At 45.6% G+C, this 15,603-nt stretch overlaps 3 protein-coding genes across 4 annotated transcripts; all 3 read right to left on the reverse strand.

The window, feature by feature from the left end:
* Positions 1-7,167: 7,167 nt before the first annotated feature.
* On the reverse strand, positions 7,168-9,454 carry LOC9633500 (proline-rich protein 36). Its single transcript, XM_024675712.1, has 8 exons — positions 9,323-9,454; positions 9,216-9,245; positions 9,129-9,167; positions 8,979-9,074; positions 8,029-8,907; positions 7,822-7,973; positions 7,366-7,765; positions 7,168-7,298 (listed from the first exon to the last, which is right to left on the reverse strand). The coding sequence occupies exons 1-8, from the start codon at positions 9,413-9,415 to the stop codon at positions 7,182-7,184; spliced, it is 1,806 nt and encodes a 601-aa protein (XP_024531480.1). The 5' UTR covers positions 9,416-9,454; the 3' UTR covers positions 7,168-7,181.
* Positions 9,439-12,256, reverse strand: LOC9633501. Of its 2 annotated transcripts, none has more exons than XM_024675713.1 (4): positions 12,165-12,256; positions 10,549-12,045; positions 9,748-10,233; positions 9,439-9,618 (listed from the first exon to the last, which is right to left on the reverse strand). In XM_024675713.1, the coding sequence occupies exons 2-4, from the start codon at positions 11,416-11,418 to the stop codon at positions 9,547-9,549; spliced, it is 1,428 nt and encodes a 475-aa protein (XP_024531481.1). In that variant the 5' UTR covers positions 11,419-12,045; positions 12,165-12,256; the 3' UTR covers positions 9,439-9,546. The 2 variants fall into 2 exon arrangements, with proteins under 2 accessions (XP_024531481.1, XP_024531482.1); XM_024675714.1 differs by having other exon boundaries at positions 12,161-12,223.
* A 390-nt stretch (positions 12,257-12,646) lies between these two features.
* LOC9633502 (poly(A)-specific ribonuclease PARN) lies at positions 12,647-15,516 on the reverse strand. Its single transcript, XM_002970823.2, has 8 exons — positions 15,168-15,516; positions 14,980-15,101; positions 14,640-14,926; positions 14,473-14,586; positions 14,293-14,419; positions 13,981-14,230; positions 13,178-13,929; positions 12,647-13,117 (listed from the first exon to the last, which is right to left on the reverse strand). The coding sequence occupies exons 1-7, from the start codon at positions 15,509-15,511 to the stop codon at positions 13,227-13,229; spliced, it is 1,947 nt and encodes a 648-aa protein (XP_002970869.1). The 5' UTR covers positions 15,512-15,516; the 3' UTR covers positions 12,647-13,117; positions 13,178-13,226.
* Between the last annotated feature and the right edge of the window lie 87 nt (positions 15,517-15,603).

Genomic DNA, 15,603 nt, shown 5'->3' on the forward strand with positions numbered 1-15,603 from the left:
CTTTCTACCATGTTTTAACAAGTATTTTTAGAGATGAACCTACCTGTTAGCCTAGGGAGTGGTTCCTCAATCTGGGTATGCTTACCTTGTAATCCCACACACTAAAATTAACGTTGCTATTTATGGGCCTTTATATGCACATCATTAGCCTTGCCAAAATTCCTTTTTGGCTTTATCCCATTCAGATAAACAGATTTCTCCCGCAACTTTGGACGTTTGGATAGCACCTTTTATCCATCATTCACTAGGGACTTAGTCCCTTGGACCTTATCTAATGCCCTCATGACACTAAACACCACTTCTTGGTGTTTTAGAGTGTATGGGTGTCCTAATAATAGCTTCTTTGACAATGAGGATTCCCTTTATGACATTGACTTACTTTGTTGCAACATAAGCAATTTATCCCTTATAAGGGTATATCTAACTTCCTCATCTTAATAAGAAGTTTTAAGTAGTTACCTTCTACCAATTTAACTAATTATTTTGCACTTTTTGTTTAGTTACCTCATAATTGTTAAGTCCTACAACTCATTGCTAGTGTTTTCACACCTCCATCATTATTTGGGTCACCACACTTCAATCATATGCCTTCCAACTTAGGTTATGCTATTCCCATTTCCATTAGGATTCCTTTAGGAAGGGGTTCTTGTAAGCAACCAAAGGGAACGACTTGAGAGACGATCTATGGGGTTTAAATATAGAAAGATAGGGCCCATGAACAAGAGTCCACCCCCTTTTCCAATCGATTAAGGGTCTTGGGATATTTGGGGTTAAGTGTCCTTGGGTTTGAATAGTACTGGGCTAGGTGACCTCCTAGGAAGTCCAAACCCAGGAGTTTATAGTTCTCATGAACCTGCCAACTTGACTTCAAGGCATCACGCCTTGGTGCATTCGGTGTCTTTACACTATCGGCTTCACGAGTTTACCTTTATAACACTTCTTACTTGTGTCTAAGTTCTTGCCAAGATTAATATAGTTATTTCTCATACCAACTATTTGTTAACATTGCATCATAGAGTTTACACACAACTTTGTGTCAAAGTTGTTTTCTTCTGGAAACACCTTTCCCATGACTTTAATATGGAACATTCTGCCATCAATAAGATACCCACTATTTTCATACTTAGAATTTATGATTCTCCCCATCTTTCATGGGGCACAATACATCTCAATCCAAATGCTTTTACCAATCCCTAAAGACCATTCCTTGACTCTACTTGAGTCATCCAACATTTTTGAATTTTGCTAATCCAATGACCCATAAGGTCCTATTTTTGAGATGTCAGCTCGCTGGAATACAACTTTGTGTATTTATATCCTACTCACAAGGACCATCTTTGCAAATGTTGCTATAACACTTGATTATTCCTCGTTTTCTATGGGTTACTTTTGCTCCTTATGACTATCCATCTATATGATGAGAATACCAACTCATCCTTTGAGCACGCCCCCAACTCCTTGGCTTTGTTCCAACATTTATAAAAGGTAACCCTAGCTACCATTTCAAGGACTTGTGGCTTCATCTGTATTTCACCTCTCACAGTCATTAGTTCCAGTCTCCAATTTATGAGCACCAACCTCAACCATATGAGAATAATCTTGTGACTCCTTTATTATTTTGGAGTCCCTATCTTTTCTGTGATCCCAACTATAATTGTTTACCACAACTATATTAGCTAGTTTGCTAAGTCAAACGTTTATCTGGATCATATCCTCAACTCTCTGAGGAAAACTTTATACTGTTCCCAAGATTCCAAAGTCATTCCATTATTAACCATTTTCTATCCACCACCTCATTTACAAGTTCATACATGAATTGTAGTGGAGAGCCATGTCTTCTCAACTTGCTACTCCCCAAGGATAGACCCACTCCTAGAACTTTTCGATACCAACACTAGTGATGATATACTTGAGCACCAATAAAAGTCAGACTAAGGAACAACTCTAATACCAAATTGTAAGCGATTAATTTTTCCATTCTACTTTAATCACTTAACCACACCTCCAACCACTTGAAGGAGTCTTAATCACAACCTCCATAAGTCCAATTCAAGATTTGGGGCTTGCTAGCCTCGAGAGTGGCATCCATGCTAGTCAACCTTTGCACTTGGTCCAAGTGCTTTATATGTCCGATCTCATAACTGACACCCAAAAGTACCACCGACATATTGGCCTATTACTCTAAGGCCATGTTTATTTACCTTTGCCACACTGGTGGTCCAATACCACTTGCCTTATAGTTCTGTTTTTCACAGATTGGGCCATCCATCCATGAGTGGTCATTCTAGATCCACTCCTTAGCATCTTTAGAATGCCCACAGACATGGGGAACAACCTTCCCCAATATCCCTTTTCTAATCCTTACCAAGTCCCTTTCTATCCATGGCTATATTCGCCAACACTACCACTAGATTAAAGCTCATAGGCCTGACTACTAAGTCCCACTGTCCTTTGAGACTTCCACACCATGTGACCATAGCCTTGCTCAATACATTAGAGGATTGCCCTTCTTCCTTTCCATAGTCTGGGACTTTAGGACAACATTTCGAAACACCGTGGCCCTACACGAGCCTCAGGTGTACTCTCCCCACCTTCCACATTTGGGTGTTCTAGCCATGGGCTTAGAGCGAGGTTCTGTTGAGCCATGCCAGGTATCTAAGTAGGTAGTGCCACCCATGTTTGGATTGGGAGCATCAGCCATTCGATCTCCCAAGGGAACTAGAGCTGGCTCTTGAACAATTCAGCAAGCTACCCCACATGTCAGTCTGTATTTACTCTAGCCTTGGACTTCCTAGTGGTTATCCCATCACCCAACACTTGGGTGCAACCTTCCTGGGCTAAACTACCCTTTCCTGGCTAAACTGACTCCACTAGAGTCCTCCCATCTACTATATTTTTGGAGCTCACCAAACCCCCTAGGGTCTGGGAGACAAACACTTTGGGCTTTCACCCTCGAACTCGAACTCGAACTCGGACTCAGACTTGGACTTGGACTCGAACGCAGGCTCGAGCTCGGTCTCGGCCTCGACTTTGATTTTGGTCTTGGTCTCAGTCCTAGTCCCGATCTCGGTCTCAATCTTGGTCTCATTCTCGACCTCAAACTCCATCTCGAATTCCATCTCGGGTCCATCTTAGACTCCATCTCGGGTCCATCTCGGACTCCATCTCGATCCATCTCGGACTCTATCTATGTCCATCTCGAACTCCATCTCGGGTCCATCTTGGACTCCATCTTAGACTGCATCTCGAGTCCATCTCAGTCCATCTCGGATTCCATCTCGGCTCCATCTCAGACTCCATCTTGGACTCTATCCTGGGTCCATCTCGGACTGCATCTTGGGTCCATCTTGGTTCATCTCGGATTCCATCTTGGGTCCATCTCGGACTCCATCTTGGACTCCATCTCGGTCCATCTCGGACTCCATCTTGGACTGCATCTTGGGTCCATTTCGGTCCATCTCGGTCCATCTCAAGTCCATCTCAGGTCCATCTTGGAGTCCATCTCAGGTCCATCTCGGACTTTATTTCGGACTCCATCTTGGTCCATCTTAGATTCCATCTCGGGTCCATCTCGGACTCCATCTCAGGTCCTCTTGTGTCCCTTTTCTAGAGACTCTCTTATTGCTTGTTTAATGCTTGTTTCTTGAGCACTCCATCGGGAGTTCCATTCTTGCTCTCGACTCTTCAAGTTGGAGCTTTTAGTCCAAATGTGTTATGCTCGTTTGGCTTTCGCTTTAGCCACTACCACGTGGCACCCTTTTGGCTCCACTTTCCGGCTTAGGGATTTGTGTTTCACAACACACTAATGTATTTTGGCAAGAACTTATTTGTGCCTTGATTCAGATAAGACAAATTGAAAACCCTAGCATAAAGAATGAGTGAAGATGATATATATAGTATACCTATTAGGTATGGCATGATTGATTAAAAAGAATACTTTACCAAGAAACATCTAGTTTGCATTTGAATCGTCACATTATATGGGCTCAGGTGGGAATTTGGAGCTCAAGAGCAACCCACATATTACAATTATAGCTATCCTCTTTCTTAACACCAAAAGAAAGACTTCCCTTCAACTTCATTGATTGATGAAGTAAAATGTAACAATCATAAGCAAATTATAGAGTAACAATGGAGTAGTAGAAGTGAATGATTTAGTTCAAATTCAATCCTTATAGATGATGTTAGACAGCTGCCAAATTATAGGTAATCATATTGTGGTAATTTTCAATTTAATTTCTTGCTGTGAATGCATGGAATATGGAAAGGGAATATAAAAAATGTGTATATCAATTAACCCAAAAACCCTAGTTTATATACAAGAGCAAGTGGTACAAATTGAAATTAATTTAACAGCTACTAAAATCCTATTATGCTAATATTAGTATACAGCATTGTAGTGGTAGACTTGGACCTCACATCATCCCCTTCTTTTAGAATAATAAAAGGCCATCAAGGTTCTCTTGTAGATAGGCTAGGATCTAGAGGAATATTAAAAGGAGGCATTAGTGGATCTGTAGGTGGTATTAATTCTTCTTTATCCTTTTATATGAAGTTTTTCAACCACTACACATGCACAATTTCTAGAGGATCAACTTACTAATGTCATGCTAAACCTCATAAATTTGCAGTCCAATTTGCTGCAACACTCAATACGGTCTTTTCCATTGAGTAAGGAGCCTTTTAGATAAACCAAGATGGGGAAAATAAATTAACACCAAGTCATCCACTTTGTACTTTGCAGGTGGATGATAATGGGAGTTATAGCACCGTTGTTATCCCACTTGTATGTGGTCTAGGTGTTCGGCAGACTCTACTTGGACAAGTGGAAGAATGTTTGTTAAATACTGATCCCATAACCTAACATTAATAGCTCATGGCAATCACAAAGGTAAACCCAACTCTATTAGTAATATTGGATTATGACCATATATGAATTTATATGGTGAAGCACCAACAAACTCTACATTTGTAATATATGCATACTGAAAAGACGGCAAATAACCATCCCAATCCGAATGCTGAAAATTCATATATTTCATGATCATGTTTGAACGAGTTGTTCCACCAAATTGTTTAACTATGGATGATAGAACAGCTAACCAACCTTACATAGCTTTGAAGAGGAAGCCTCGAGTGTCCACAAAGATCCTCTATGCAACATGAGGTAACTTTTACAGTTTCCTTGAAATGGTTTGAGAAGTGTCTTCCAGATCAAGTATAACCATTAAAAAGAAAGTGAGTATAAATTCAAGGCAAAGTGTTGCCATTATAAGTTCTCACTTAAAGCTCCAATACTTGCAGCATAAGTTTTGCTTATGATTGCCTAGGATGCATACCATACTGGTTTTTAATGCCTTTTTCTTTCATTTTAAGCTTGATAGTCTTTCTCTAGAAAACACTCATAGCAATAGTTTGAAACAGGCATTTTAATCATGTTCATGACTTCTTTGAAATGTAGGAACACTCTGACTTGGTCAATGATAAAAACACTGCAGTTTTAAATTTGAAGGTATGTTTTTCTTATATAAAAACCAATTCGACTTTAGTGTGAACTTTGATTTGCACTGCAAAGCTGCCAATGAGAGGCCATTCTTTACTGTGCAGCAAGCCACGGATGAGCATGGGAGGTTCTTTCTCAACATTCCATCAAAAAGACAACTTCTCCACTCACAACAAAGTGTTGACCATTGAGCGAAAAAAGCATCATGAAGAATGCATTACCGTTGCTGTTCCTGCTGGGTGATTGCTCGCTGGCTATCCAGGGATGCAACAGTGTGGAGAGCAAGCTGGCCCAGGGCTATTGAGAGCGCATCCACGTGTTTTCTCCATTGCCGATTTTGGGGGAGTGAGCAATGGGATCATACTTAACACCAAGGCGTTCCATAAGGCAATTGATCACATTGGCAGCTTTGGCAAGCTGGGAGGCACGATGATTGGCTCACCAGATGCTTCAATCTCACAAGCCATATGACTCTCTTCTTGGAATAGGATGCCACAATCCTCACTCTAAGGTAAGAGAAGAGTTCTAGCACAAACAATAAAAACTGATTTTTTTCTGGATTTCTTCATTAGGATCCTTAAGATTGGCTTGTGCTTGATCCCTTGCCATCATATGGGTGAGGAAGAGAGCCTCCAAGGAAGAGATACATGAGCTTGCTTCATGGGCTAAGGATCACCGATGTCGCAATCACAAGTATTTATAAACACTTAGTGATCAATTGAAAAATATTTGATTTTTCCAAGAAACAATGGCACCATTGATGGCCAAGGCCTCATCTGGTGGAACTGATTCCACTCCAAAACCCTCTAGCACACTTGGGAGCCATTTGTCTAGCTCTAAGTAATATTAAAGTTCTTAAATCTTAGTGTTATATATTTATTCATATTCCAAGTAAACACATTATTTAATATATATGATATAAAAAATATATTCATATCGTTAGCTTATACTTTGCATCTAATATCTATGAAAAGTATTTATTCTAAGAAATTCATATTTTACTTTTTTCTGAGTCAAGTATTAATTTTCTTAAAATCTTAGTATTCTAATCTATATTCTATATATATAAAGCGATAAAAGGGGGGAGGCCTGGTAGCCATTGGATCCCAAGCCTGGGACAGGCTTGGTATCCATGGTTATGGGAAAAATCACATTGATGTTTGGATGGCCAATCAATAACGGGCATGCTAGCTGGAAGAGAAGAAGTTCATTGTGGGTGAAAGCCATGGATTAGAGAAGACACACATTAGTCCAGGAATTTGAGACAATCACATTGCACTCAAGACAAGAGAAATTTGCTTTCTCTCAACTTTGTTCAATGGTAATAAATTCAAGTCTATCAAAAAGGCTATCAAAGGGATATCTCTCTCTAGGTTGTGGCATTACAGGCCTAATGGTTATTAAAGCTGAATTATGTAGTAGTGACCACCGAGTATCTTCTCCAATTTTTGGATTGTCAAGATAAAACAATGGATTGTTAGCTCTTCTGGGTTTTTATGTGATGTCAGTGTTGTGATGTGAGGTCAGAAAGGTCAGGAAGTTTCTTAGATGGCTTAGAGTGAAGAAGAGTGACTCTTAGGTAGTTAGAGATCAACAAATAAATTTTGAGATGTGAACAAGTTTTGTCACAAAGATATATTGGTGAGTTTGAGAGGCTTTGCCAACTACCCAACATTAGCTAGGCATTTGCTATTACATATAAAATTACCTTGAGTATGGCTGTGATTGCATTAGCCAGTTCCATGTACAAGCACCTAAATGTGCTTGGAATATTCCCATGAGATAATCCATAACTCTGAAAGAATTAACAAAATTATGTTATACCAGAAAAAGGTGAAATAAATTTAGTAATGTTATCGCACCTTCAGGCCTTGTACAAGCCCAGTAGAGCGATCACAGGCAAATCCCAACAGATCAAGAGCCAGCGCCGCAAGCTTATCGGAGATCTTGGCGTGATTGAGCGCATTGTAGGACTGGACGAAGCTGCCGAGCGTCACAGTGGACGATGCGTCCTCTTCGTAACCGTTGTTGATGAGCCTTCTCATCAGGCGGAGCGTCCTCGTCTTTCTCTCTTCATCCGCCAGATCGGACTTGCTCTGGCTCTCCTCCTCGATCGCGAGAGACGGCGGTGCCGTGATGAGCGCCGAGGCAGCCGAGTCCAGCGCGCTCAAGTACTGGACCACGCCCTCCCGGAGAAAAGTTTTGGAGGATTCACAGCAGCCTTCTTCTTTCACGCAGGCAGCGCACAGTTCCCTGTCTTCCCTGCAAGATATCATCCTCGCACTCGATCCCAAGCTTCTTAAGAAACTGGAGCTTACTTGGTCAGGAAATAGATCCACTCGCAGAGTGACAGACACTTGTTGCACAGGCGTATTGAATCGTCCTTGAATTCCTGGTAAGGCCCGGAAACCCAGTCAGGCACGTCCTTTAGCACCGGGAGGAACACGCTGACAAATCCATGCAACGTCGACTGGAGACGAAAGAAAGCTTGGTCAGAGTTGACAAGCACGAACAAACCGAGTTACCTTGTTCTTGGGATGTGGAGAAGACACTGGAGTATCAACTGGCTTGGCTGAAGAGGCTAGAGAGCTTAGATCCTCCATAAGTGGCTGTTTTATGCGTCTTGGTCGAGGAAGAGCTTCGAGACCTTGATCCCGGGAGCTTTGATCAGCTGAAGAAATGCGAAGAACAGGAGGAGCTAGTGGTGGAGGAGGCGGAGAACTTGGAAGAAGGTTTACATCCTTATCTGAACAACGCCGACGAGCTCGAGAACTTTGGTCGACCGCAGGAGGTGGAGGAGGAGCCCGAAAACTTCGCGTCCGACGAACTGGGGAATCCACTGGAGTAGCTTCCGCAGGAGCTGGCGAACTTTGTGGATCGCGAGAAGTTTGATCAGTTCGAGGACTTTGATTCGCGAGAAGACCCCGAGGACTTCGATTACGAGGAGCTGCCGCACTCTGGTCCCCTACTATAACTTTGGGAGGAGCTGGAGACCTTTGATCCCCTGGGATAGCTTCTATACCGTCTAGCGAACTTTGACCTGGAGGAGCTTGACGACGGACCGGCGGAGCTGTTGGAATTTGATCCGCTAGAGAACCTTCCGGAGCAGCCGGAGAACTTTGATCAGCTGGAGGAGCTCGAAAACCATGATCAACAGCAACTGGAGGAGGTCGGGAACTTCCACTACGATCTGATGGCGCTGGAGAACTTTTCTTCGCAACCACCGGAGGAGCTGGAAGTATTATAACGTCTGGAGGAGCTCGGGAACTTCCACTACGATCTGATGGCGCTGGAGAACTTTTCTTTGCAACCACCGGAGGAGCTGGAAGGATTATAACGTCTGGACAAGTTCTTGGGGACGATAACGGACTGTCCGGATCGAGGTCCACTATTTCCCTGTAAAGCTTTTGGAAGGAAGAAAGCTGTTAGTACACAGATGAGGAAGAACAGAAGCGAAAACGAGAATGCCACTTACTTTCCCCGGAGAAAGAAAAATCACATCGTCTGGGATTCTCGAGGAACTGGGTAAATCCTCTTGCCTTTCCTCCTCTCCACGGGCCAGTTCTTCGATCTATAACTCCGGTTAATCAAACGAGAAGAAGGAAATGCAAAAGATAAAACTCACTGGTGCCGCTGGCTCTTGATCCAGAATCGCTGCTTTCTCCTGAAACGGGAAGACGACATCAATCTCTAGAAAGCAACGAGATCTCACCTCAGGAGCAGCCTCAATCCGCGGTTTCTTCTGGCGATTGTAGCGATTTCCACGAGAAATCCACGAATCACGACACAATGTACACATCAAACGACGCGGAGGCTTACCTCTGGCAGCGAGAACCGCTCGCGAATCGCCGCCAGCTCCGTGTGAAGCGTTCGAATGCGCGATTCCCAGCTCTCCTCTTTGCGCTTCGCCATGTTAGTCGAAGAACCCTAACTGGAGATTAAAAATCTAACGTGTTTTAAAAAGGGCAAACCCTCCGTACAATCCCTGTCAAACGGGAAATCACGTTTTCCGTACGTCTCTCTTCTTCGTTCGCCTTTCTTGACTATAGGCTGGAAGCGAGCGTTTCGTGGATGAATTCCGCGATCTCGTTCGCCAGTTCGCAGTTCTGGCCAATCTGCAAGAGAAATTCCTCTCGTCAGTCACTCGTGATCGACGTGAAAGAGAATGATTCTCTCTAAAAGATCGATCTTTTAGATCGATCAATCACGAAAGAACTGGAACGAGGAGGAAGGGAACTTAGTACCTTGACTTCGAAGGCGTAGAGCACCGTGTGATCGATCGTTGTCACGTTGGTGTGGAGGATGCTAAACAGCAGCTTGTTCTCCAGCGCGGTCATCGTCTTGAGCAGCTGCCCGGGTTTCTTCTGCGAGAGGATCTTGATGTTTGCGTTGCTGCCCGTGATCTTCACCTCCACCTGGGCGATCTCCGACTTGGCCTCCCCGTACAGCTCGCGCAGCGGCTCGTACAGCCCCGTGTCGAAGTACTTGACGTCGAGTGGCAGCGGTGGCGGCGGCGGCGGCGCTGGCGGCGACGCTCGGATCATCCCGCCACCACCGCCAGGAAAGCCGGCGGCCACCGCTTGGATGATCGTGGTTGGCGATCCCAGCATTCTCGGCGGTGCCTCCACGAAGCTCATCTTGCGCTTCTTCTGCTCCTCGAGGCATTGTAGCAGCTGCTGGAGCTCCTTGACGAACTCGATCGCGCCGCCGATGATCGAGGCCTGGTCTCCCTGCAAGAACAATGAGTGTTTCGTAGTCAGTGACAATCGCTACTGCTCTCTCTCACACACACGAATATGAAAATCTGATTGAGAGGTGGGCAGCCAGTCCCTTTCTATCTCACAAAAACTCGTGATGAGCTCATCTGGAGCTCACGACGATCTAGCCATGAAAATATAGCGAAGAGAAAAGCATGGAAAAAGCGAAAAAATCAGTTTTTGAGCAATCTGATGGAAGAAGAAAAAAACGAATAGCGAAGAGAAAAAAAAATGGAAAAAGAGAGTAGCAATCTAGCTATCTATTGATGAACCAGAAAAAGAACGTACCCGCTGGACGTAAGATCCTGGCATGAGAGCGCGAAGAACTCGTAGATGCTCGTTCATCTGGCGTCGGCGATTGCGCTCCACTGCGATGTGCGTCATTCGCTGGCTCTCCACTTCCTCGCTGCTCTTGCAAGGCCTGGATCTCTTCCGCTTGGGCTTGTTGCTGGTTCTTGTCGTGGTCGCCTCGAGGACGGAGCTAGATCTGGAAGCTCCCCCCCACGAAGAATTGGCCTGAAACGATGCTGTTGTTGTGTTCTTCTTGCCATTGATGTCGCCCAAGGAGTGGAAAGAAGCGTGGTGCTGCTCCCCACCATCTTCGTCGTAGTCAGTCCAGAGCTTGGTTATTCCCGGAGCTTCAATCTCGACGCTCGAGGGAGAGGCTTGCTGCAGCGTCAATCCCTGCTGCTCGAGCTCCTCGGCTTTGTCCGAGCGCTCCGCAAACATGGATCGACTTAGAAACTGGAAGGAGCCGAAGCCGCCGCCACCGCCGTTGCCTGGATGCTCGTCTTCCGGAGTCCTGGAAGAAGCTCCTGCTGCTGGAATTCCTCCTCCCCCGCCATCTCCTGCTCCTCCTCCTCCTGCTGCTGCTGCCGCTGCAGTAGTTCCTTGCTCGGGAAAGGCTGAAATCTCTGGAAAAATCGCCTTTTCATGCAGTGACGAGGAACTGGAGCTGTTGTTGGCGGCGTTGTTTGAGAATTGCGACGAAGCGAACATGTCGAACAAGGTGCTGCTTATCGGAGTTTCATCACCGCCGGCGCCGCCACTCACACTCTCGTGCTCGAGAATATCAATCCGGGAGATCTCGTCTGGCGAGGACAGCCTCGGTGGTCGCTGCATTATCTCCGGAGCTGCACTGGATTGTACTCCTGGCATCTGCTGCTGCGACGAGACCACACGTGAACTTCTTTCGGTCGGAATCACTGTGGTTGCGTTAACTCGACTCGAGCGTGGAGGAGGAGAACAGTCGCGCGAGGAAGTGGAAGAACAAAAGCTCGCTCGTGGATCCAAGCAGACCCGGCCTAGTAGAAAACTTTGTTCGTCTTGGTTGTTTTGTTTACCAGCAGCCAGGCTCCGTGAATCGTACGCAGCATCACGAGCACAGCCGAGACGACGGGGTCTCTTTTCTCTCTCGTCGCGTGGAATCCGAATAGAAAAATGTTGAATTCCTCGTCGTTGCCGAGTGAAAGGACCTCTTGTTTTCGAGCAATTGAGTTTTTCACTGTGAGCCGAGGAGGTGCTGTCATCCAACCGAATACCGAGCCAAATATATCTGCGACGTAGGCCTCACTGATTGAAAGAATGATACCGCGTTTGTAGGTCCTCGGAGCTATGGAGCAAGGAGGCACCAGCTAGAGAATGAGGGACAGCAAGTAACTCGTAACACAACTGCTGGCTCGTTCGGACCTTCGTACTCAGCGACAAAGGACACTCCTTTTCTTCTTTCGTCTCCTTTTTTCTCTCCCGTTTATGCTTTTTCTCTACAGGGACCGGCCACGGCGCCTGCAAACAGATCATAAGCAACTCATTAGATGCGATCGAGCCAGCGAGCGAAAGAAGAGAAAAAGAAAGAAAGAAACAACGGACAAGCGCGTGAAAGAGGCAAGCATTGACTTACAGACCTTTGCAGTGTTCCTCTGCCTCGGCAAGTTTTTGTTCCAAGCCGATGGTGTATTGTCAGCATTCCGCTGCGCGGCACTGCAGCAAAACTCCGTCTCTATCTCCGGGCGACTGTGCAAAATTTGGTTAGTTACTCGCACATCGCCAACTTTAAGATGATCCTCCTGGCGAGAAAACGATGGAGGGCGCGAGAGCCTGTGGTCCCTCCGGTTGGTAAAAGCTGGGCCTGCTACAAGGACCACCGAGTGAGCGAAAACAATCGAATGGAAATGACGTTAAGTCACGATTAAGCTCGAGCATACCTTTGCGATAAGTTGTAACAGTGCTGCTTTCTTTGATGGCTGGTTCCAGGAAATAGCGACAAGTTAGAGGAGATATACAGATCTGCGAAGATCATCGCAGCTCACGGGGGGCGCTCCAGTAGAGAGAGAGAGGACGTCCAGTCTCTCGTGTGATGTCACACTCTTTCAGCTCTAAGATGATCTCGATGACAATAGAATAGTATTTTCCGAGTCAATCATCCAATCTCTCTCGGCGGCGAGCACCTCAAAAACAGTTAGGCAACTAAAACCCGTCCCTGACGAAACTCGTCCGGCCTTTGATATCGCCACCGCCATCATCGCTGAATCATCTATGAAGCTTAAAAGCCTGTGCTCTTTTCACTTGACGACCGGCCAGCCAGAGAATCCAAGTCACAGGATGGAGCACAGAGGCATTTATCACCCGACCGACCCCCTCGATCCAATCACCACTGCGCTGATGTAAACTTCTAGATTGATATGAAGCTCCGCCGGGTGTTTTGATCGATCACAAGAGTGAGCGCTAGACTTTGATAGCGATTCTTCATCCTTAGCAAATGCGGGCTTGTGAAAAGAGGTGTACCCACAAGCTTTTGACTTACGGCCTTTTTTTTCCACCACGTGAAAGCGCAGGGATGCCGTGAACAGCATTCACTCTGACAAAAACCAAGAGCGCGAAGTGATTGTCGGCGAAAGATTTAAGGAAATTGCCATACCTTTGAAAGTCAAGATTGAAGTTCGGTGAAGCTTTTCAAGGGCGGAGAACTATCCTTGTACGGTGGCTACTTGCAAGTCGTCCGGAGCATCCGCATTTTCTATGCTGGCGGCGAGTTCGTCGTCGGAGAAGCAGTTTATCGACTGTATGGCATCCCCGATGTTAAAAGTTGAGAGTTCAGACTTGCAGAGCTTTTCGAAGGTTCCAAACCGCGCACCCTCTAGACCGCTCGATGAAAGCCTTGCGGCGATAGTGTTCAACTTTTTCCTCTTTGTCTTGATGCTTTCGAGAGCTTGTGAAAACTCCTCCGAGGAACGCAAGCTCTTAAAAGCCAGGAACGCTGCATTCTCGGACACCGGAATAACTTCCACCTCGGATGAGAACTGAGTCTCTTCGAAGCAGCTCTTTACCAGTTTCTGAAGCTGGCGGGATGAACCAACTGGGTCCTGTGACCAGACAATAACCGCGGCATCACTGGCAGGACGTCGGGCTGAGTAGCTTTCTCGTTCCGGCAATGCTTTAGAGCCTTTGGCTTCTTTCCCCGTCTTCAAGTCCAGCACGAAATGACCAGCCCAGCCCATGTAGAGAAGGTTGGAAAACTCCGAGATAGCGTGGGTTCCACGAAGGATTTTTTTCGAGAGTGCATAAAACTCGGTAGGATTGGAGACCACTGTCCGCCACAGCTGGGCAAAGATTGCACCCGTCATATAAGCATCAAATCCTGCTTCATGTTTTAACTCCGCGTCAGAGTACCTGAAACGGCCAGCTTATAAAAATCTGAGAGGAGAAATGTGTGTCACTCACTTGTGAAAGCCATCAGCAATTTCCACGTTCACTGTTGAATGTGCCTTCGTTTTGGTGTTTTTCTTCGCATCCTCACCAAAGTAGTAGGAATACACGGGGTACAAAGACGTGGTACTGATGCTCGTCCGAAGAACTTTGAGCATGTACTTCGTATCTATGACGGCGGGAAAGAGTTCGTGAATGACGTTGCAGAAACCGGAATAATTATCCGGGAGTGGTCCAATAAACTTGTTGTAGATGTGAGCAAGATCTAACCATGAAGAAAAAATAAGTGAGGTAAAGAGGAAACAAAAAAAAAAAAACAGAACGAACCTAGAACGCAGTTATGGCCCACGATGGGTTTTTTCGACTCCGAGATTGCATCAATTACTTGCCGAAAACCCACTGCCTCCATCACATCACACTCCATGAGATCCAGCTTTGCCTTGTCAAGGTCGGCCTAGACAAGCATATTTTAAACCGCTAGTGACATTTGTCGCTACAAAATAGTACCTGTAATGCAATTTTGTGCTCCGAGGACCCAGTGTAGATGACTTTCACCTGTGTCGCCTCTTTCTCATTATCTTCGATCATAGGCACCAAATCGTCGAAGTTACTACTCACGGCCTGAAATTTTGACACACTATCAGAGAAAGAAGAAGAAAGGAAGACAATGGTACCTTCAAAACAAGTTTTGCTTGGCGCTTGTCAGAAACGTTGATGACTAGAGAAGGAAGTGGAGCTTCATCGTCAGGCATGGAAGAACGACCAGAAGACTCCTCCTGCTTGGCTTTGTGCTTGGCCATGATTTTGGACGCACGCCATAAACCAACTTGGAGTCTAACTCTCTCGCTGAAAATCAAGTCGGATGTCTTACGCATGGAAACTTCAGGAAGTTCGTCCTCCCCTTTTTTTGCAAGCAATGCCCGAAGTTTCCCTTCTTCTTTCCTTGATAGATACGAGATTCCTGCACTAAACGGCTTTTGCATAAGATCAAAACAAAAATCATCACAAGATTACCATTGTATATGCAAGCATTGAAATCGAAATGGTGCTTTGCCAGAAACTCTAGTGACGATGTCTGGCATAAGAAGTCGCGCTCAAGAACGAGCTCGTTTCGAGGAAACAAGAAAAAATTAAACCTGTTACAATGAAGCATGAAGAAAACGAGAGGAGAAAAAAAATTCGAGAGAAGAGTGTTTACTTACGGGTGTCCCAAGAACTTGGAAGAAGCCTGATCGTATCGAAACAAGCACAAGCCACATTGCAGCAACGAGAATTTCTCTGCCGAATCCCTCACGTTGTGATACCTCGTCTCCAGCGTGTCGAGCTCCATGCTCTTGCGCCAGGGCGCGCTGTGCACCCCCGACATCTCTAGGTCCATCGCCACGAAATCCGCCTCGCGGAGGAGGCCCTTGAGCCGCTGGAATGCAGCCCCGAAATTCTGGCGCGTGATCGCGTGAGAGGAATCGCGCACGACTGCGCTGCAAAACAACCTAATGCCGCTACCAGCGACGCGAGCGCGGCGAGGTAGCGCTCTCCAGAGCGCCATTCTTCTCCAAAAACCCTAAACCCTAGCTAGCGGGAAAACAAACCAATCTAAACCTTGACGAGTCTAAACATTCATTGACCAAGTCTTGACTA

Source organism: Selaginella moellendorffii, unplaced genomic scaffold (genome assembly GCF_000143415.4).
Source record: "Selaginella moellendorffii unplaced genomic scaffold, v1.0 SELMOscaffold_15, whole genome shotgun sequence".
In the NCBI taxonomy this organism is placed as follows: domain Eukaryota; kingdom Viridiplantae; phylum Streptophyta; class Lycopodiopsida; order Selaginellales; family Selaginellaceae; genus Selaginella; species Selaginella moellendorffii.